The following is a 21,936-nucleotide window of genomic DNA, read 5'->3' on the forward strand; positions in this document are numbered from 1 at the left end:
TAGAGGAATGGATAAGTCGGAAGGAGGAGGAAAGACCTCGGATCCATTGCCAAGGAGAGGAGAGCTGCACAGGTGTGGGAGCCACGAGGGTCCTAAGGCTTCAGTCCGACGCAAAAAAGTAGAGAACCACTTCTTTCCTTTTCCCGGCCCGGTAGGGTCACTTCCGGGAGGGGGAGGCGAGACAAGAGGAGGCGTGCAGGGAAGGAAGCAGTTTACGCCGCACCAGGCGGAAGTGTGCCAAAGGTTTTGGTGCTGCCGCTTCCGGTCCGGGTAAAGGCTGCTGAGGTATGCTGCATGGTCTGTGTCGGGCCGGGACAGCTTTCTGAGGGCAAGTCACCGGGTCAAGAGGCGAGCACCGGCGTGTAGACTCAGAAGTCTAGAGTCTAGTGGTAAGATCGGAACAACAACCAGGAACTTGAATACGATCTAACCTCTGTTTCCGAGGGGGTAACTTCAACGGGGAACCCCTCTGCCCTGGTAACGGCCAAAGAGGAGATGGCGCCAGTCAGGGAGCGGCCGTGGCCGACAAAGTGAGGAAGCGCGAAGGCGGAGCAGCCGGAGAAGCCTCGGGAGAAAACACCAGAGCCATCGCTGCCGCCACCGCCGCTACCACCATGGAAGGAGCAAAGCCGACATTGCAGCTCGTGTACCAGGCAGTGCAGGCGCTCTACCACGACCCAGATCCCAGCGGAAAGGAGCGCGCCTCGTTCTGGCTTGGGGAGCTGCAGCGTTCGGTGAGGGGCCGAGAGAGGCCATTCTGCGCCGCGGGGCAAGGGCGGGGTGGGACCTCGGCTGGAGCCGGCGCCCGGCCGTTGGCCTCCTTAGGTCTTCCTTGGGGAGGAGCTGCTGCCGCGGGGTGGGGCTGCGAAGCTACATCTACGCGGCTTTTCGGAAACTAGTTGCAGCTGGCCGGTCGCGAAGTGGCCCTTTCCCCACCCCGTAGAATCTGGTTTGTAGGTCCTGTACTTCTCGCTCGTGGCTTCGATCTGGTCCTCTAAGTTTCACCCTTGCTACTACTTGTTTCTTAGGCCTTGCTTTTCCGTTTTGTCTTTCTTCAACCAAATCCAAGCCCAGTCTTTCTCTGTCTTCCACTTAAGGATGTTTTATCCGTCTCTCTTAGGTGTCCAGGTGTTACTCCGGCAATTTCTTCCCACTCATAGCCTTACATCTCACTGTTTCTTGCTGCTTTTCACTCTAGTTTGAGTACATTATTCTCGAAACTTCTCAGGTTTCTAGATCCTTATACACGTGAGTTTTCCGCGTGTTTTGGAGTGCAACATAACGTAAAGAAAAAAAATCAATTCTCGTTTCAGAAAATCTTTGCAGTTCTCATTTTGCAGCATATTGGTTTTCTAACCTTCTCTTTCCCCTGATTTTTAGCTTCTTTATAAGATACGGGTATCGTAGCTGCCTTGATTATTACAGATAATTGTGTCAGCATCCAATGAGGGGTTAATTGCAACCTATTATACTTATTGTATTTCTGCGTTCTTTGAATCTCGTGTATTATATTTCCTCCTCTAATTTTCCTACTTACCCTTGCAGTGCTTTAATTCAGTGTGATAATGTGTACTTGGTCATATTGCTGACTTTACCTTTCTTATTTTTGCATTTTATATGCCTAAGTATGTTTTAAAATTTGCTCCTTCCCCTTCCATTTCTTTTTTTAAACTCATAACTAGTACTTAAAGATGCTCTGCCCTTTTGAATCAGCTCCTAGGCTGTGAGTGCATAATAAGTATTTAAAAATTTGCAACTTTGAATATTACACTTAAAAAAAAAATCGGGAACCCAAGTCCTGGGTGAAGAGAAAGGAAGAGAAAGGAATGGGGAGAGAAAGGAATAAGACTGACTGTAGGCTACATGGGAAGAGAAAGGAATAAGACTCACTGTAGGCTACACAGGAAAATCATTCATATGTGGTCTGTCTTAGTGTTTAGTTAGTTTTTGTGATCTGGGGAGCCACACGTCCCTTATCTTAAAGTTTTCAAAGTAAAAATAGGAGAAATGCTACACCATACCAAAAGTCAGCCTTCCCTACTAAACCTGCTTATTGCTGTATGTATTTTAAATCAGTATTTTAGTGCTTACCATGTACCAGCAACTGCTAGGTGTTGGTATATGGAAATGAACCAGACAAAAAAAATCTTTGCTTGGCACAAAAACATCTTTGCTTGTGATGTTTAAACGAGTTAATACCTACAAAGAGCTTAACAAAGTTCTTGGAACCTAGAACTCAAAATATGTTAGTAATTGTTATTTAAATATTAGTCACTTAGTTTCCACTAGTCTCTGTTACAGCCTTACATCATCACCATCATCATTATTATCAGTATTTACAGTCAGGTCCCAACAGGAACAGATGGCACACTTGAAATAGGCTAATTTGAGGAGGGTTTGTTTTATAAAGGTACTGTTTATAAAGATGTGGATATAATGGGGTACCACAAAAGATGGTGTAGTACCCTGTAGCCAAACTGTTAACAGCCCTAAGCTGTTAACAGCCAGAAGAGGTAAGAGAGAGAGTGGTTACTTCTTGGACTCTCAGGAGAAGTATGGAGTTGGCTGCCTTGAGAGGAATTGTAGTTTTCAGTGGAAGGGGCGAAGCCAGCATGAGGTGATTCTGCAGGGAGGAAGCTGGAGGAATAAATATCTACACCTTATTCTCCTAACTTCCTCCTGGGATTCCCCATTGGGCAAACCTAACCCTAAGCTAGGGGACTCAGGAACCTGTTGATCTGTTCCATAGAGGTCAGCATACTGGGGCAGAAAACATGGTAGAGAAGAGTGGAAAAGTGGACCTGGAAAATAGTACAGTCACACATCATAATTTTTAGGCAACTTCAGCATCTGGATTGACAATTCAGCTAACACTTTGGCTTCTTAATTCCTTTACTTTTTTCTAAGCCACCTGGTCACACAGTCACATCTTGGAACTTGTCATTGCTAAAAAGTCACCAACCCCCCCCTAAATCACTAACTCCTGCATTGAGCTCCGATCACACAACCAACTTAAATTCTTCTAGTTTGCTGGCTCAGGAATCTCAAGTAACGTCATGTAATAGTTTTTACTTTTTTGAAATCTTACATAATTTTAATTTTATCAAAATAAAAAACTTATTAATTTATTGTTAATTTAGTAATAAAAGTTACTGTTAAAATTTTAAAGATTTAAGCCAAACTTTAAAAACTTTCTAAAGTTATAAAATGGGAATAGTTTTACAAAATTTAGGAAGAAAAAAGAGCAGTTTCATAGTTTCTCCTATGAAAGATGAAGATTTAGGCTTCCTCCGCTTCCTCACACCCCATCACTCATAGGTATACCTGTGGTATACCACATTTTTGGTTAACATAGGTATACCACATTTCTGGTTAAATCATTACACATTGTGAATCATGAAGTGTGTATACCATGATAATTTCTTTTTTGTGCAACTTTTTTTTTGGTGGTAATCATTACCTTTTTCTTTTTTTCACGTTTGCCTTATTTTCTATATATCTACAGTAATTCATCCCAAACTCTCTGTTAGTAAGTGTAAATATCCTCTTAGTATGTTCACACTTTTTTGGTGGAAGGAAACCTCTCCCGAGAGCCCTCTATCTCCCTGCTTCAGTCTGGCCTGGTTGTTCTCCAGGTCTCTCGCATAATTATTCTGGCATCTCACTGTCCTAGGGAATTCCTTTTTCTTTCTTGTATTGGATGTGCTGAATCCTGGATCCCATGATCTTTTCTTGAATTACTCCCTCATTTGACAGAGAATTGAGAGGGGAAACTTCATCTCTTCACTCTCATTGTTGGGTCTTTTTTCTTGGACCACTTTTACCCTGAGAGTTCTCTAGTCTTCTGCCTGGAGGTTATGAACTAGGCTGCCAGTGGCAGGTAGGAGAATGAACTGGAGGATGAATCTAAATGCTAAGTATGTAGACTTTAGTTTATTTAATCTGTTTTCAGTATGATACTCCTGTCCTTAGGTGAGTCTGTTGTCCAAGAGTCCAGAGTCACTCTACTTCAGTCTCTGCAAAGTAAACCTTGAGTTTTCTGTGACGGTGGGAGGATAGTATAGTAGCCTGGCCCCTCAGAGTCAGGGAGAAAATCTAGGAAACTAAACCGCTTACACAGATTTTGAAGCCATTCCTTTGTTATTTGTTCTATCTGTGCATCTGTCTTCAGGTGTATCTCAGTACTTCTAATTCTTGAGCCTTACTGGGATTTTGGAATTAGTTTGCCTCTTGGCTTCCCCCATTCTTATCCCTTCCCCCTCCCTGCTATCAGGCAAATTTCAACTTTCTCAGGCCTTCTCTGAGAGTTAACAGTCACCCAGCAGCTTTCTCCTTTTCACAGTTTTGTTAATACCATTCGTGTTTCCATTTTCTGTCCTTGTGGGTTCTCTCATCCTTGGGGAAAAAAAATCTTTTTACTCTGATTTTGGAGGGAATTTGAGGGCAAACAGATGTTTCAATCAGTTAAATTGTGTTAAACAGAAGTCTTAGTTCTTGAATTTCATCAAAACCTTATCCCATTAACTGGCCCTTTTTCTTTGTTAGGTCTTGTCTTTTTCCAGGGACTGTCGTTCTCATCCCTTTCTTCAATATACCACCAACCCTTCACCTCTGATTGGTAGAACTTGAGCATGTGTATCCAATTGCTTCTTCTGTCCGATTTTAGTGCTCTGCATCTTATTATCTGAATTCTCAGGAACCTTGATCTTTTGGTTATCCTGTGTCTCACTTGTATCCTAAAACTCCCTCTTTACTGGATCCTTCCCATCAGCATTCACACAGCTGTAGTATCTCCCGGAATAAGCAAATGGTTTTTTGTGGGGAGGGGATTCAGCCTTTGTCTGGTTATATGATATTTTAATTTTTTTCTTACCTTTGGACTTTTACTATTATTTTTCCCCAATCCTGTCTTCAAATGAAGAAACTAGCCCATCTTTTCAAAGCCTAGCTAGCTTAAATTCTTTCTCCTTAAAGTCTTAACAGATTCTCTTCCGCTGAAAGTCATTTCTGCCCCTGCCCCAACACCGAAAGCACTTTAATTGTATTTATCATTTTTTTAACCTTTTTGAAGATTTGTTTTGTCTCCCCCAATAGACAGTAGGATCCTTTCAGATGTTTATATAATCTGATACCCATAGTTGAAGGAATAAACCATGATTATTAAGAACTGATCAGGCTTCCCTGGTGGCGCAGTGGTTGAGAGTCCGCCTGCAGATAAAGGGGACACGGGTTCGTGCCCCGGTCCGGGAATATCCCACATGCCGCGGAGCGGCTGGGCCCATGAGCCAAGGACGCTGAGCCTGCGTGTCCGGAGCCTGTGCTCCGCGAGAGGCCACAACAGTGAGAGGCCCGCGTACCGCAAAAAAAAAAAAAAAAAAAAAAGATCAAGATCTCTGACAGTTTCTTTTTGAACATCTTTACTGGAGTATAATTGCTTTACAAGGGTGTGTTAGTTTCTGCTTTATAACAAAGTGAATCAGCTATACATATATTCCCATATCTCCTCCCTCTTGCGTCTCCCTCCCACTCTCCCTATCCCACCCCTCTAGGTGGACACAAAGCATGGAGCTGATCTCCCTGTGCTATGCAGCTGCTTCCCACTAGCTATCTATTTCACGTTTGGTAGTATATATGAGTCCATGCCACTCTTTCACTTCGTCCCAGCTTCCCCTTCCCCCTCCCTGTGTCCTCAAGTCCATTCTCTACGTCTCCGTCTTTATTCCTGTCCTGCCCCTAGGTTCTTCAGAACCATTTTTTTCTTTTTTTAGATTCCAAATATATGTGTTAGCATATGATATTTGTTTTTCTCTTTCTGACCTACTTCACTCTGTATGACTGACTCTAGGTCCATCCACCTCACTACAAATAACTCAATTTCGTTTCTTTTTATGGCTGAGTAATATCCCATTGAGTAATATATATGTGCCACATCTTCTTTATCCATTCATCTGTCGACGGACACTCAGGTTGCTTCCATGTCCTGGGTATTGTAAATAGAGCTGCAATGAACATTGTGGTACATGACTCATTTTGAATTATGGTTTTCTCAGGGTATATGCCCAGTATTGGGATTGCTGGATCGTATGGTAGTTCTATTTTTAGTTTTTTAAGGAACCTCCGTACTGTTCTCCATAGTGGCTGTATCAGTTTACATTCCCACCAACAGTGCAAGAGGGTTCCCTTTTCTCCACACCCTCTCCAGCATTTATTGTTTGTAGATTTTTTGATGATGGCCATTCTGACTAGTGTGAGGTGATACCTCATTGTAGTTTTGATTTGCATTTCTCTAATGATTAGTGATGTTGAGCATTCTTTCATGTGTTTGTTGGCAGTCTGTAGACACACAATTTCTTAAAAATGTTCCTGAATGCATAGCTGCTTGTAGCACCTCCAAAGGGGCAGTTGGATGACTCAGATTTGTCTTTTTCTATGAATTTCATTTATTTTTGCTGCTTCTCTCTAACATATCTATGGATGATTGAAAATAAACAATATTATTCAGTCTCCTATGATGCTCTATTTTCAGTCTTTCCAATCTTTTTTTAAAAAGCAGTCTTTATGAGATAAGTTTTTATTACCCTCATTTTATGCTTTTGAATGACTTGAGTACAGAAAAGGAGAGGAACTTTTTGACACAATAAGCCTTTCTTGAAGTGGTCACTAAGTGACATTTTAAACCAAAAATCTGTTTTAGAGTAGTCACAAAACATGCAGTGTAGTAGCATAGTGTTTTAATTTTCAATTTGAAATTGATAAAGAATTCCCTGGTGGTCCAGTGGTTAGGACTCTGTACTTTCACTCAGAGGGCTCCGGGTTCAGTCCCTGGTTGGGAAATTAAGATCCCACAAGCTGCGCACCGTGGCTGGGAAAAAAAAAATCTACTTTAGTTGAAAACAGAAAATGTAGTAACTAAAATTATGCCATATAAAGTAGCATCCAAAACTGTACAGTCCCTAAGAAAATTAACGAAAAAATGAAATTGGTAAGGAACAGAATTTGCCTGGTTTGTTTCAAAACCACTTTGAATAATATACGTTTTGAAAAACTATTATCCTTACTTCCCTCTTCCCCATACTTACTAATCTTAGGGTCATTTAGTATAGTTATAATGATCCTGGTGACAATAGATTTGCTATAACGGTATAATTTGGACATGGTTCAGCCCATGCTATGAGTTAGCATCTTTTCTCTTTCTCTGGTATTTGTATAAAACAGCCATTTTCTGAAGAATCTACATTCATTAAGCTTTTTTTCCACCAAAATTCTTGGAAACAGCCTACAGCCATGTTTTTGTTTTATGGGCTAGGCAGATATCACTGATGTCTTCCAAGTGTTTTAAAAGACAAAATTATTTTGAGACAGATCTTAAAGGAAGCCTATTTAACAGTGGACTGCTCTGAATACTTAGTAGTTTCCTTTGTCTACCTCTAGTAACCAAAATTAGTAGACAGTGCAGAAACCAATGGAAGCAAAGACCATCTCTTTATAGGGCTAATTAATTGTGCTACTCATTTTTTTTTTTTTTTTTTTTTTTTTTGCGGTACGCGGGCCTCTCACCGCTGTGGCCTCTCCCGTTGCGGAGCACAGGCTCCGGACGCGCAGACTCAGCGGCCATGGCTCACGGGCCCAGCCGCTCCGCAGCACGTGGGATCTTCCCGGACTGGGGCACAAACCCGCGTACCCTGAATCGGCAGGCGGACTCTCAACCACTGCGCCACCAGGGAAGCCCAGTCAAGTGACTCTTAAAACATAAACATGTTTTTGAAAGGCAAGCCTTCTAGAAAATAGAAAATGTTCGTGTACAACTTCTTTGGCGTCAGTTAGTTCAGTGAACATAGGAATACTGTATACTTTGCATTACTGGAAAATGGGAGTGTGTAAGTAAATGATAAAAACCAAAGGCCTTTCAACTGAATAGTATACCACTCTGGCTATATTGTCTAATATGATTGCCATTACCCACATGGCTATTGTGGCTGTTTCAATTTAAGTTAATTAAAATGAAGTTAAAATCAATTCCTTAGTTGCACTGCCACATTCCAAGTCTTGGACAGTGCAGATATAGTCATTTCATGTCCTTGTTGTATTGGAACTTATGAATGAGAATTTGTGATGGTATTTCTGTTGGCATGATAGTCTGTTATCTGGTGGCATTCATCTGTATTTGGATTAGTTTATTTCTCATCTTCCCAGGCCTTGGACCAGAGTCAATGGTTTGAAACAGGATATAAAATCTGGATACTGCTACATTTTCTAAGTTGCCATTTTAACCATTTTTAGGCGTACAGTTCAGTGGCATTAAGTACATTCATGTTGTGCAATCATCACCACCACCCATCTCTGGAACTTTTTCGTCTTCCCAAACTAAAACTCTACCTATTAAAGAATAATTCTCTATCCCCTCCTCTCTTCAGCCCCTGGTAACCACCATTCTACTTTTTTTTTCCTCTCGGAATTTGACTACTCCAATTACCTTATGAGTAGAATGATACAATATTTTCCTTTTGGTGTTTGGCTTATTTCACTTAGAATAATATCTTCAAGGTTCATCATGTTGTAGACTATGTCAGAATTTCATTCCTTTTTAAAAATTATGGTGAAATACACATAGCATAAAATTTACCACTTTAACCATTTTTAAGTGTGTAGTTCAGTGGCTTTAAGTACATTCACATTGTTGTGTAACCATCATCACCATGCATCTCCAGAACGTTTTTCATCTTGTAAAAATGAAAATCTGTACCCATTAAAACAAGTTAACTAACTCCCCATTTCTCTCTCCCTACAGCCCCTGGCAACCACCATTCTGCTTTTTGTCTCCATGAACTTGACTACTCTAGGTACCTCATATAAGTAGAATCATACAGTATTTGTCCTTTTGTGACTGGCTTTTTTCACTTAACATAGTATTCTCAGGGTTCATCCATGTTGTAGAATGTGTCAGAATTTCATCCCTTTTTAAGGCTGAATAATATTGTGTGTACCACATTTTGTTTACCTATTCATCTGTTGGTACACACTTGGGTAGCTTCCACGTTTTGGCTATTGTGAATACTGTTATGAGCACAGGTGTACAAATATCTGTTGGAGTCCCTGCTTTCAGTTCTTCTGAGTATATCACCAGAAGGGGAATTGCTGGATCATATGGTAATTCTATGTTTTTTTTGAGGAACTGACATACTATTTTCTAGATTTCACAGAATTTTAAGCTCTTGGTTTTTTTTGTTTTTTTGTTTTGTTTTGGCCGAGCTATGTGGCATGCGGGATCTTAGTCCCCAACCTGGATCGAATCTGTGCCTCCTACAGTGGAAGCGTGGAGTCTTAACCAGTGGACCGCCAGAGAAGTCCCATAAGCTCTGTTGAACTTAAGAACATTTAATTCTTAGAAAGTTGCGCTTGCTCAGATTACCTCTCCTGTGTTTCCCTAGCTTGTACCCTGGTACTGAAATATTACCAGAGAGTGTTGTATTGTTATATAGGTGAAGTTCCAGAGAGAAGCTTTATTTCTCTTTACTGGAAGTTCACAGTACTGCTAATGGGGATAATTTTGTAGTGTTTGGCATGCAGAACCCCTTGAAAGTACCGATTTAATTTTCGTCTTTCTGGTTAGACTTCCCAAAATGAAAATATTACGAAATTTGTATTTTTTTTTCTTTGGTAAGAAATTTTCTGTTAACAGAGTTTACATTATATTTTTTACTTTTTTTTTCAAGCCCACTGCACTCTTCAGTTTTTCTCCATATTAACTGTTTACTTGTATTTTCTGTCTCAGCCATAGTTAACACGATTTATACAGATGGCCCTAAAGCAGAATACACTTAGAACTAGTCTTAAAAAGGTACATGTTTTTACATAAGCACTCAGAGTTTTCTAACACTATAATGCATTTTTTATTAAACCTTAAGCTAGACATCTCATATTTCTATACAGTTAAGAAACTTGAATCTTCAGCATTGTGTTAGTGTATGCTTAGTATGTCTGATAGTACTCTCATTCTTCAGGTTTATACGAATTGTTATAAAACTTGCTCAGATAGGCAGGAATAGAGACCGGTGACTAAAGGAAATCCATTTTCTATATTTTGGCTTTCAGGAAGCCTTCACATGGGCTACCCATTTGCTTCAAAAGCTTGAAATGGTTTCAAGCTTGGCATTTTCTACTTTTTTTTTTTTTTTTTTGCGGTACGCGGGCCTCTTACTGTTGTGGCTTCTCCCCGTTGCGGAGCACAGGCTCCGGACGCGCAGGCTCAGCGGCCATGGCTCACGGGCCCAGCCGCTCCGCGGCACGTGGGATCCTCCCAGACCGGGGCACGAACCCGTGTCCCCTGCATCGGCAGGCAGACTCTCAACCACTGCGCCACCAGGGAAGCCCAACATTTTCTACTTTTAAAGCAGGGCTGCCTAATATAATTAGTAAGGCCCACAGTGAATTGATTATCAAGGAATGAATGCTTCAGTCACTCAAAACCCAAGCTGACCTTATGGATCCAGATTTATTTATCTTTTTTCAGGGCCGTTCTTGAGGTTAATATTCACATGCATAGGTGGCTGAGGGTTTTTAATTTGGATAGGGATTCTTTACAGTTGTTGAGGAAAAATTTTGGCAAAATTTCTCAGTATCATATTATGTGTGAGCCACAGCTACAGATTTGAGCCAAAGTTTATTTGATAGAGGCCATTATGACACAGGATTGTTTGAAAATGCTTGTCCCAGAAATACTGGGATTTCCTCAGAAACTCAGGAGACCACAGCGTGCAGTGCTGTAGTCATTTGGTCTTACTGATTCCTTTCATTGAGATCAAGATAGAGTAATGCATATGGGCACTACCATCTTCCAACATTGTCTTGAAGATAAGAGTGTTTGAGTATTTCTCCTGGAATTTGAATAGCTTATGATGTTTTAAAGAATTATTTTTAGCCAGGAATCTCTTTCCTCCTATAAGGGAAATAATATCTCCCTCTTAATTATCTATTCAGTTATTATGGGGATGGCTGTGAAAATGTAAATTGGCTGAACTTATCTCTATAAATGAGCTTTTTTGCTTCTAGAAAACTTGTTTATGCATACATGGGTAGTCTATGGTTCTGGGAGCTTGCTTGGGGCTTTATGATTATTTTTCACTTACACTCTGCTTTTGGAGTTGGGAGTTGTTTACTCATCACTGCTGTGGTGAAGGTATTAGCTAAGTTTCATTTCACCATAGTTTCTGTATTTCAGACCATCTTGCAAAACATTATTTTGAAAGATAACAATTTTAGGTAGTGATGGTTTTCTTTTGAGATCTATAGCTTATATTTTTCCTAGTATCCATTCATACCATTTTCTCTTCTGAAAACCATCAGAAAGTACTTGTGACAGACCTAGCAATTTATCTTAAATTTGTAAAATTTTCATAAAGGATTAGATACAAAAACTTAAGACAGTTGACTGACAAAAAATTCCTTTCTCTTTTTCAGGTTAATAAGACTAGTTTGTTCTTTACCTGTCTCATGAAAATGACTTTTTCTTGATTTGGGAAATTCTGATTTTCTAGCTCTATACCATATTGGTACAAGGCATGTGTCTATAATGTTGCAGTGTCTGATTGACTGTTTTTTAGGGGTTCTTTTTACTGTGCTCTTGCCTGGTCTGCTCCTCCTTCCAGTATACTATAAATCTTTATTTAATAGATGTATTATTCACTAATTGAAATGTTTTTAAAAAGTACAGCAGTCTTACACATTTATTCTTACTTATCAAATTTCATTGAAATATTTGTATTTCCAGAACCTAATTTTCTATTTGCCAGAGCTCTTCTGTTTTCAGTGAAGTATTTTTAAGTAATGCTGCTTAATTTGAGGAGTTTTTGTATAGGATTAACTAGCAGCTCTAATCTGCTTCTGATTCTTGGCAGCTGATGAATCTTTAGGCCCCCCTATCTGGGTGTGTACTTGCAATGTTAAGGGTCTGCTCAGTGATTTCCGTTGATTAGGCAGTTTTAGAACTGTTAGTGTAGAAGTGAGTCTTGGAGCAGTCGTGACCGTTAAAGAAAAAAGGGCAAGTACTTTTAGGATCTGCTGTGAAGTATAATGAAAGACTTAGAGCATGTTAGTGAAAGGATTGCTGGGCCATAGCCTGCTTCATATTCATCACATAGTCATGGAAATATCTTTTGAAAAGACTGATAATAAAGGCCTGTTCTGCTACTGCTTTGTGAAATGGAAGATTGGAATTAGTTGCTTAAATGGAAAATGTTCTCTTGTTGCAGCCTCTTTGAAATGTGCTGCTAGTGGGAGCTGCAGCTTCCTCCTGCTGACTCTGAGCCCCAGGCTTCGGTTGAGATGGTCCTTTCAGAAATGTGGAGCTTAGTCCAAGCCTGGATTTCAGTGGGTAGCACCTGGCATCTGTGGCTAGAAAGTCCTATGAAGTGTAAGTGCTTTATTCTCTCCTTGTAAAGAATCCCTTTTCCTTTCTTCTTTCTGCAGCTTAGCAGAGGGGAAGAACAGTGAGCAATGTACTACAGTATCTGAGGTATCAGGATTTGGTTGCATTTTCTTAATGATTCAGTGATCAAAACAGGATTACTTGTTTTTTGGACGCCAACAATTCTTAAACCCTCCTGGAATTCAAAATAAAGGGACAAATTATGACCGCTTAATATATAGTACTGGCAGTATCATCCTGGGTAATTTTTCACTGACAGTTTACTTAGTAGACTGTGATATTCAAGTTTCCCAGGTTTCTTTAGAGGTCAGTTTTGTATTTCGTTCTTGTTCCAAAAGACAAATATTTGAAGAGAGGCACATTTGACCAGTGGGTGAGGCAGCATCAAGATAAATAAGGATGCTTGAAATGAGAAGACAGTTCTTTTTCACTTCGGTTCTACTTGACACATTTACACAAGGAGCAGTATGGGAATTTTCCTAAGACCGATTCCTCATAGAATTGTCCTAGGAAATACATTTAGCTGCCATCTATATTTTAGTTTAGTTAAAAAACAGAAAACTATGATAACATAATGAGCGTTAGAAGATGCAAAGTTTATATTTGGTTTAGTTGCCTGGGGTTACCTGCTATTCTCCTTTTTTTTTCCTATTTCAGAAATACTGGTAATATTTTAAAGTAAGGTCATTCCAGAAAAGACTCCCATTTTGGGGAGACTTTAAGTTTCCCTTCACTGAAATTTTTCTGAGATTCTTAAATCTTCCGATTTAAGAATAGGAAAATATTGAGCTGCTTCTCATTGCTAAAGCAAAATATATATTTAAAACAAAACAGAACCAAGGCTCCAACTGGGTAAGGCAAGTAAAGTTCTACAAATGAGGACTCTGAATGAAAAAGGTCCTTTCAGGGCCTTTGTTTTCTTTATCTGTAAACTGGATTCCTTGTTTTTTCTTGCCCTTTCTCTCTCTAAACATTGTGGATTCTGTTCTTATAGCTTACTCCCAATCCAGTAAGTATCTCAGCTACCTAGTAAAAGAATGGGCTTCATGTTTGGGAAAACAAAGAGGTGTTATAGATTTATGAGATGATAGTATCTTGTCATTTTGCTTCATATTTAATAATTTAAAATATATTTGTTTAAATGGCTCTATGGCCAGGAGATTTTGAGAGAGGCAGAAATAATTAAGGTTCTTTACTTTTGAAGAGCTTACAGTCTATTAAAAAAGGTGAACAAAGGCCCAAATAATTACAATATAAAGTTCTACAATTGAGCTGTTACAGTCAAGGGTACCTTGGTAGTAAGGAAAAAGGATTACTCCTCCAATATTTTCTCTTTATTTCTGGCTTTCAGGAGTTTGAATATGATGTGTTTAGCATTTGTTTGTTTGTTTGGGGGAGTGGGGGACAGTAACATTCTCTGTTGCCCTTGTCTACTGTAGTCTTTAGCAGTTCCAGTGTCCAGTGTCCTCATTGGTGGGGCTTTCTCAGTGATTCTGTCCTCCCCTGTGGCATTCATGCTCTGCCTTGCATCTGGCAGATCTTGTGCAGGATAAATTTTTTTTGCCCTTCCTTCAGTGGTAGGAGACCTCTGTGGTGTTATTGTTATAGTATCATGGGCTCAAGACGGTTTTATGCCCTGTCCTTTAAGGGTAGAGGTGTTTTTCCTTTACCCTTACTGCAACAGCAATGGGTCTTACTTAACCTATAAGCCTTGAGGGTAACATCATTTGCTGCCCTTCCCATACCAGTTAAGGCTTTTGTTCAGTAGGGGAGAAGGGTCTAGTCAGAGCTTTTTGTGTCCTTTCTGCTATTGTGGCTACTCCTGTCCTCCAAGACTGTACCACCAAAGAGGTTTTCTCTGGTCTCCTGCCCTACCCCCATTCTTTCTCCTGAGTATTTGGTGGAGGTGTGTGGATAAGAGCCTGTAGGTGGTTGTGAATTCCCCTTGTGTCCAAGAGTCCCATGGGTTTTATATGTACATACTAGCCCACACATATACAATTTTTAAAATCAATTTGTTAATAATTTTAATTGAATTTTTATTACCTGGTCATCTGGTGCCCCATATCTCTTTTCTTTGTTCTGCCACAGATGAGCCAACACTTGGTGAGGTCTCTTTAGATTTCAGTCTACTTGGTTGTCCTGGGACCTCAGCTTTCTGATGTATTTAAGAAAAGTTACTTTGTAGTTTATTTGCATTTATTTATTAACTCCAAAGCAATGTTCTTTTCCACTTTCTGCATCTTAGGAGAATGTGAAATTCCTCTCAGGTATATAGATTCATTTATTTTAAGCCCTACAAGATATTGTTGCTTTATATAGTCAGTGTTCACAGAGATTTACTTACATACTTAGCCTTTCCATTACTCTTCATTCCTTCCTGATTTCCATGTTTCTATCCAGAATTATTTTCATTCTGCTTGAAGAACACCCTTTAGTATTTTCTTTGTTCTGTTGGTAATGAACTCTCTCCTTTTATTTTTTTTCTTTTGGTCCCAAAGTGTGTTAATTTTGTTGCATTTTGGAAAGATTTTTTCCTGGGTATAAGTAACCAATTGGCAATTATTTTCTTCCAGTACTTTGAAGATATTTGGTTCCCATCTTTTATTTTGGCAAGTCAGCTATCAGTCTAATTGTTCCTTTAAAGGTAATACATGTTTTTTCCTCTTGACTTTAAGATTTTCCTTTTTGTCTTTAGCAGTTTTTTAGCAGTGTTATTTGATGTGCTTAGGTCTGGTTTTCCTATTCTTAGGGTTTACAGAGTTTATTAAACTGTGGCTTGTTGTCTTATCAGTTTGGAAATTCCTCAGCCATTATGTTTAAATAGTGTCCCATTTTTTTCTTTTCCTTCTGAGATTTCAGTCATGTTTGTTAGACTTTTTCACTATGTCCCATATGTCACTTGCATTCTTCCTATTCTTTACCTTTATTCTTTTTTGAGTTTGTGCTTCAGGTCTTATTTTCTATTGACCTATTCTCTAGCATAGTAATCTTTTCTTCAGTTGTCTGATTTGCTATTCAGCCCTTCCATTTGGGTCTTAATTTCAGTTACTGTATTTTTCAGTTCTAGAATTTCCCTTTGATTCTTTTTTTTAGATTCCATTTCTTAATGCAAATTCCAATTCGTCTTCTAATTTCTTGAATACGTTAATCAGCTATTTAATTTTTCCCAATTGTTTATTCTGAAAAATTCATAACTTGAAAGAATTGTATAGTGAACACTGATTCATGATAAGCCCTTCTCAAATTGCCTGTTCCCATTTGCTTTCTCTCTTTTTTCTTTCTTTCTCTCCCTTTTGGAACCTTTTGGAAGTAAATTGCAGATTTTATAATGCTGTACCCCTAAACATTTTGACGTATAGCTCGTAAGAACAAAGACATTCTACTAAACTAAAACCATTGTCACATTAAAGAAATTTAACATTGATATACAATAATATTATCTAATATACAGTTCATATTCAAATTTCCCAGTTGTTTCAGTTACAGATGTCTAGCTTTTTTTTTTGTGGTACCCGGGCCTTTCACTGTTGTGGCCTCTCCCGTTGCGGAGCATAGGCTCCGGATGTGCAGGCCCAGCGGCCATGGCTCATGGGCCTAGCCGCTCCGCGGCATGTGGGATCTTCCCGGACCGGGGCATGAAACCGTGTCCCCTGCATCGGCAGGCGGACTCCCAGCCACTGTGCCACCAGGGAAGCCCCAGATTTCTAGCTTTTTAAAAATTTTACTTTCCCTAATCCAGGATCCAATCAAGGATAATGCATTGCTTTTAGGTGTTATGTCACTTTAGTTTCCTGGGGTATTTTTTTTTTCCTTTTATCATAATGACATTCAAAAACAAATCCAGGCCCATTTTGTCTTTGTTTTTAATATGACCGACTCGCTATTTTGCTTTGTCTGGTTGTTTCCTCATGATTATATTCAACTTAAACAGTTTTTGGAAAAATACTACATGAACGAAAAATTGTTGTTTTCAGTGAATCACATCAAGAGTCACTTAAAATCTCTTTGTCCCATTATTGGTGATGTTAAGTTTTATCATTTTGGTTGAGACATCACAGTTATTTTAGTCCTCATCTGATAATTCCGTTATCTAGATAGGTTATTTTCTATTGTCTGTTTCCACCCCCAACCCTCCCTTTTTTGCTTTCATTTGATAAATACTGGATATATTGTTTATGAAAAGTTGAAGAGATAATAAATGATGTTTTTCCCCTGAGGTAATTTCTTTTGCTTCTGGCAGGTCTATATGATAGGACCAGATCCCTTTAGTTTGTGAAGGGATTGAGCAGATTCTAAACTGTGTGTTTCTTTTTTGTAAAATATACATGACATCAAATTTACCATTCTAACTATTTTAAAGTGTACAACTCAGTGAGAGTAAGTATATTCACGTTGTTTTATGACCACCAACACAAGCAATCTCCAGAATTTTTTTATCTTCTACAAGTAAAACTTTGTACCCATTAAATGATAACGCTGCCCATTCTCCCTCCCATCAACCCTTGGCAACCAAAATTCTAACTTTGTCTCTATGAATTTGACTACTTCAGGTACCTCATGTAAGTGGAATCATACAATATTTGTCCTTTTGTGTCAAGCTTATTTTACTAAGCATAATGTCCTCAAAGTTCATCCATGTTATGGCATGTAATGGTACTTCCTTCCTTTTTAAGGCTGAATAATAGTCCACTGTATGTATATGTCACATTTTGTTTATCCATTCTTCTGTCAATGAACATTTGAGTTGTTTTCAACTTTTGGTTATTGTGAAATATGCTGCTATGAACATTGGTGTATAAATATCTGTTTGAGTCCCTGCTTTTGATTGTTTTGGCTATATACCCAAAAGTGGAATTGCTGCATTATGTGGTAATTTTTTTTTTTATAATGAATCATTTATTTACCTTTATTGACATCTTTATTTCTTCTTATAGCTAAGTTACTAGCTGGTGTTCTTTCATTTCAACCTTCAGGACTACTCATAACGTTTTTTCGCAGTGCAGGTCTAGTGGTAACAAATTCCCTTATCCTTTGTTTGTCTGGAAATGTCTTAATCTGCCTTACTTTAGAAGGACAGTTTTGCCAGGTATAGGATTCTTGGCTGACAGCTTTTTTTTTTCTCTTAACACTTTGAATATATTAGCCCACTGCCTTCTGAACTTCAAAGTTTCTGATAACAAATCTGTCCAAAATCTTATCAAGGATCACTTGAATGTGATGAATTGATTCTCTCTTGCTGCTTATTATTTGGTAATTTTATTTTTAATTTTTTGAGGAACTGCCATACTATTTTCCATATTGGCTGCACTATTTTACATTCCCACTAGCAATGTGCATTGTTACAATTTCTCTACTCATCAACACTTGGGGTTTTTTTTTTTTGTTTTATTTTTTGTTTTGTTTGTTTTGACCATGTTGCAGCCTGTGGGATCTTAGTTCCCTGACCAGGAATCAAACCCATGCCCCCTGCAGTGGAAGTGTGGAGTCTCAACTGCTGGACTGCCAGGGAAGTCCCTGCCTATTTTTTTTTTAATTATTTTATTTTATTTATTTTATTTTATGCTGCATTGGGTCTTCATTGCTACACACAGGCTTTCTCTAGCTGCAGTGAGCGGGGGCTACTCTTCATTGTGGTGCGCGGGCTTCTCATTGCAGTGGTATCTCTTGTTGTGGAGCACGGGTTCTAGGTGCGAGGGCTTCAGTAGTTGTGACACGCGGGCTCAGTAGTCGTGGCTTGCGGGCTCTAGAGCGCAGGTTGAGTAGTTGTGGTGCACGGGCTTAGTTGTACCGTGGCACGTGGGATCTTCCCAGACCAGGGCTTGGACCCATGTCCCTGGCGTCAGCAGGTGGGTTCTTAACCACTGCACCACCAGGGAAGTCCCTCTGCCTATTTTTAAATTGGGTTGTTTGGTTTTGTTGTTGTTGTTGTAGTTCTTTATGTATTCTGAATATTAACCCCTTATCAGATACATCATTTGCAAATATTTTCTCCCACTCTGTGGGTTGCCTTCTCATACTGATTATATCTTTTAATGATGAATAGAAGTTTGAAATTTTGATGTAGTCCAATTTATGTGTTTTTACTTTTGTTGCTTCTGTTTTTTTTTTTTTTTTTTTTTTTGTCTTTGCTCTGTGCCATGCAGGATCTTAGTTCCCTGACTAGGGATCGAACCCCATGCCCTATGCATTGGAAGCACAGAGTCCTAACTACTGGACCACCAGGGAATTCCCTGTTGCTTGTGCTTTTGATCCAAGAAATCATTGCCAAATTTAATGCACATATAGCTTTCCCCCCATGAGTTTTATAGTTTTAGGTCTTACATTTAAGTTTTGATCCATTTTGAGTTAATTTTTGTATATGATATTCTGTTCTTGTTGAAAATCACTTGACCATATATGCACGGATTCATTTCTGGGCTCTCTATTCTGTTCCAGTGGTCTTGTGTCTGTCTTTATGCCAGTACTAAACTTTTTTTTTTTTTGGTGGCAAAAACACAAAATATGAAATTCAACCTCCCAACAGTTTGCAAGTGTACAGAGCAATATTTTGCAAGCATACAGTGCAATATTGTTGACCACATGCATGTTGTGTAGCGGATCCCCCTGAGCCCCCCACATCCTACATGACTGAAACTCTGCATCCACTGAACAACTCTCCACCTCCTCCTCCTAGCCCCTGAGTTTGACTACTTTAGATAGCTCATGTAAATGGAATCATGCAGCATTTGCCATTTTATGAGTGACGTATTTTACTTGGCACAATACCCTCAAGGTTCATCTATGCCTTTGCAGCACATGACAGGATTTTTAAGACTAAGTGATAATCCATTAAGACTGAATGGATACTCCATTCCATGTATGTATCACATTTTCTTTATCCATTCATCCATTGATGGACATTTAGTTTGCTTCCACCTCTTTGCTTTTGTGAATAATGCTGCAGTGAACGTGGGTGTGCAAATATCTTTTTGAGATGTTATTTTCAATTCTTTTGGGTATATATCCAGAAGTGGAGTTGCTGGATCACATGGTAGTTACATTTTAAATTTTTTGAAGAACCTCCATACTGTTTTCCATAGTGTCTGCACTATTTTATATTACCATCAGCAGTGCATAAGAGTTCCAATATCTCCACATGCTCACCAACACTTACTTTCTGGTTTCTTTTTCTTTTTTTTTTTTCTTTTTTGCGGTACGCGGGCCTCACACTGCTGTGGCCTCTCCCGTTGCGGAGCACAGGCTCCGGACGTGCAGGCTCAGCGGCCATGGCTCATGGGCCCAGCCGCTCCGCGGCATGTGGGATCTTCCCGGACCGGGGCACAAACCCGTGTCCCCTGCATCGGCAGGCGGACTCTTAACCAGTGCGCCACCAGGGAAGCCCTCTGGTTTCTTTTGATAGTGGCCATCTTAACAGGTATGAAGTGATATCTGATTGTGCTTTTGATTTACATTTCCCTGATGACTAGTCATGTTAGCATCTTTTTGTGCTTGTTGGCCATGTTTATACTGTCTTTAGAGAAATGTTTTTTTTCAAGCCCTTTGCCCAATTTAAAATTGGGTTATTGGTTTTTATGTTGTTGAGTTGTAGAAATTCTTTGTGTATTCTGGATATTAACTCCTTGTCAGATGTATGGTTTGCAAATATTTTCTCCCATTCCATAGATTGCTTTCTCACTCTGGATTTTGTGTTGCGTAGAAGTTTTTAGAGTTTGGTGTAGTCCTATTTGTTTTATTTTTGCTTTTTTTTCTTGTGGTTTTGGTGTCATATCCATGAAGTCATCATCAAACCCAGTATCATGAAATTTCTTGTCCCCCATGCTTTCTTCTTGGAGTTATAGCTTCAGGTGTTACATTTAGGTCTTTAATCCATTGTGAGCTAATTTTTGTATGTGGTGTAAAATGAGAGTCCACTTCTTTCTTTTGTCTATGGATATTCCTTTTCCCAACAGTATTCATTGAAGAGACTCTCCCTTCCCCATCTTATAGTTTTCTCATCCTTGTTGAAGATGATTTGTCTATATTTTCGAGGGTTTATTTATTGGTGTTCTGTTTTTTCCCATTGGTCTATATATCTGTCTTTATGCCAGTACCATACTCTTTTGATTGCTGTGGTTTCATAATAAATTTTGAAATCAAGGAAATATGAGACCTCCAATTTTGTTCTTAGCTGTTTGGGACCCCTTGAGATTCCATATGAATTTTTCGATGAATTTTTCTCTTTCTGCAAAATAAGTCCTTAGGATTTTGATAGGGATTGCATTGAATCTGTAGAGCATTTCGGATAGTATTAACAACTGTAGTAAGTCTTCTAATCCTTGAACCCAGGATGTCTTTTCATTTATTAGTGTCTTCTTTAATTTCTTTTACAAGTATTTTATAGTTTTCAGTGTACAGCTTGCTTTATTCCTGAGTATTTTGTTCTTTTTGGAAGCTGTTGTATATGCAGTTTTCTTAATTTCGTTTTCAGATCGTTCATTGTCAGTATATAAAAACAACTGATTTGGGGGTGTTGACTTTGTATTTTGCAACTTTGATGAATTCGTTTATTAGTTCTAACAGGTTTTGGGGAAGCTGGAGGGGTATCTACATATAAGATCATGTCGTACCTGAACAGTCATCATTTGACCTTTTCCTGTCCAATCGGGATGCCTTTTATTTGTTTTTCTTACCTAATTGCTCTGGCTAGAACTTCTAGTACTATGCTGAATAGAAGTGGCAAAAGTGGGCATCTTTGTCTTGTTCCTGATCTTACAGAGCTTTGAAAAGTTTTCAGTCTTTGAACATTGAATATGATGTTCATTGTGGGGTTTTCATATGTAGTCTTTACTACGTTGAGACAGTTTCCTTCTTTACCTAGTTTGTTGAGTGTCTTTATCATGAAAGGGTGATAGCTTTTGTCAAATGCTTTTCTGCATCAGTTGAGATATTTATGTGGTTTCCCCCCCTTTATTCTGTTAATATGGTGCATTACATTGTTTGATTTTTGTATGTTGAGCCACCCTTGCATTTCAGGAATAAATCCCACTTGGTCATGGTGTATAATTCTTTAATACACTGTTGAATTCAGTTTGATACTATTTTTTTGAAGTTTTTTTTCCATTAGTATTCATAAGGGATATTGGTCTGTAGGTGTTTTTTTGTTTTTTGGGGTTTTTTTTGCGGTACGCGGGCCTTTCACTGTTGTGGCCTCTCTGGTTGCGGAGCATAGGCTCCGGATGCGCAGGCTCAGCGGCCATGGCTCACGGGCCTAGCCGCTCTGTGGCATGTGGGATCTTCCCGGACTGGGGCACGAACCCGTGTCCCCTGCATCGGCAGGCGGACTCTCAACAACTGTGCCACCAGGGAAGCCCCTGTAGGGTTTTTTTTTCCTCGTAGTATCTTTGTCTGCCTTTGGTATCAGGGTAATCCTGGCCTCATAGAATGAATTCGGAAATGTTTACTCCTCCTTTTCAATTTTTGGGTTGAATTTGAGAAGGATTGGTGTTAATTCTTCTTTAAATGTTTGGTAG

The 21,936-nt window shown here is 39.2% G+C and overlaps 1 protein-coding gene across 3 annotated transcripts in view; it reads left to right on the top strand.

Annotated features, from left to right (window-relative positions):
* Positions 1-226: 226 nt before the first annotated feature.
* TNPO3 (transportin 3) overlaps positions 227-21,936 on the top strand; it is an 82,279-nt gene continuing 60,569 nt past the window's right edge. Inside the window, exons 1-2 of one of the 3 annotated variants that reach the window (XM_027101967.1) lie at positions 227-734; positions 12,249-12,409. Coding sequence is in view for 1 of the 3 variants with exons in the window: in XM_027101966.1 (XP_026957767.1) it covers positions 615-734 (120 nt within the window). In the remaining 2 variants the exon portion in view is untranslated. Of the gene's footprint in view, positions 735-8,821; positions 8,841-12,248; positions 12,410-21,936 lie in introns of those variants that run through there. The other 2 variants (XM_027101966.1, XM_027101968.1) reach the window with 2 other exon arrangements.

Source organism: Aethalodelphis obliquidens, unplaced genomic scaffold, assembly GCF_003676395.1.
Source record: "Aethalodelphis obliquidens isolate GAN/ISIS:26980383/991018 unplaced genomic scaffold, ASM367639v1 scaffold5, whole genome shotgun sequence".
Taxonomy (NCBI): domain Eukaryota; kingdom Metazoa; phylum Chordata; class Mammalia; order Artiodactyla; family Delphinidae; genus Aethalodelphis; species Aethalodelphis obliquidens.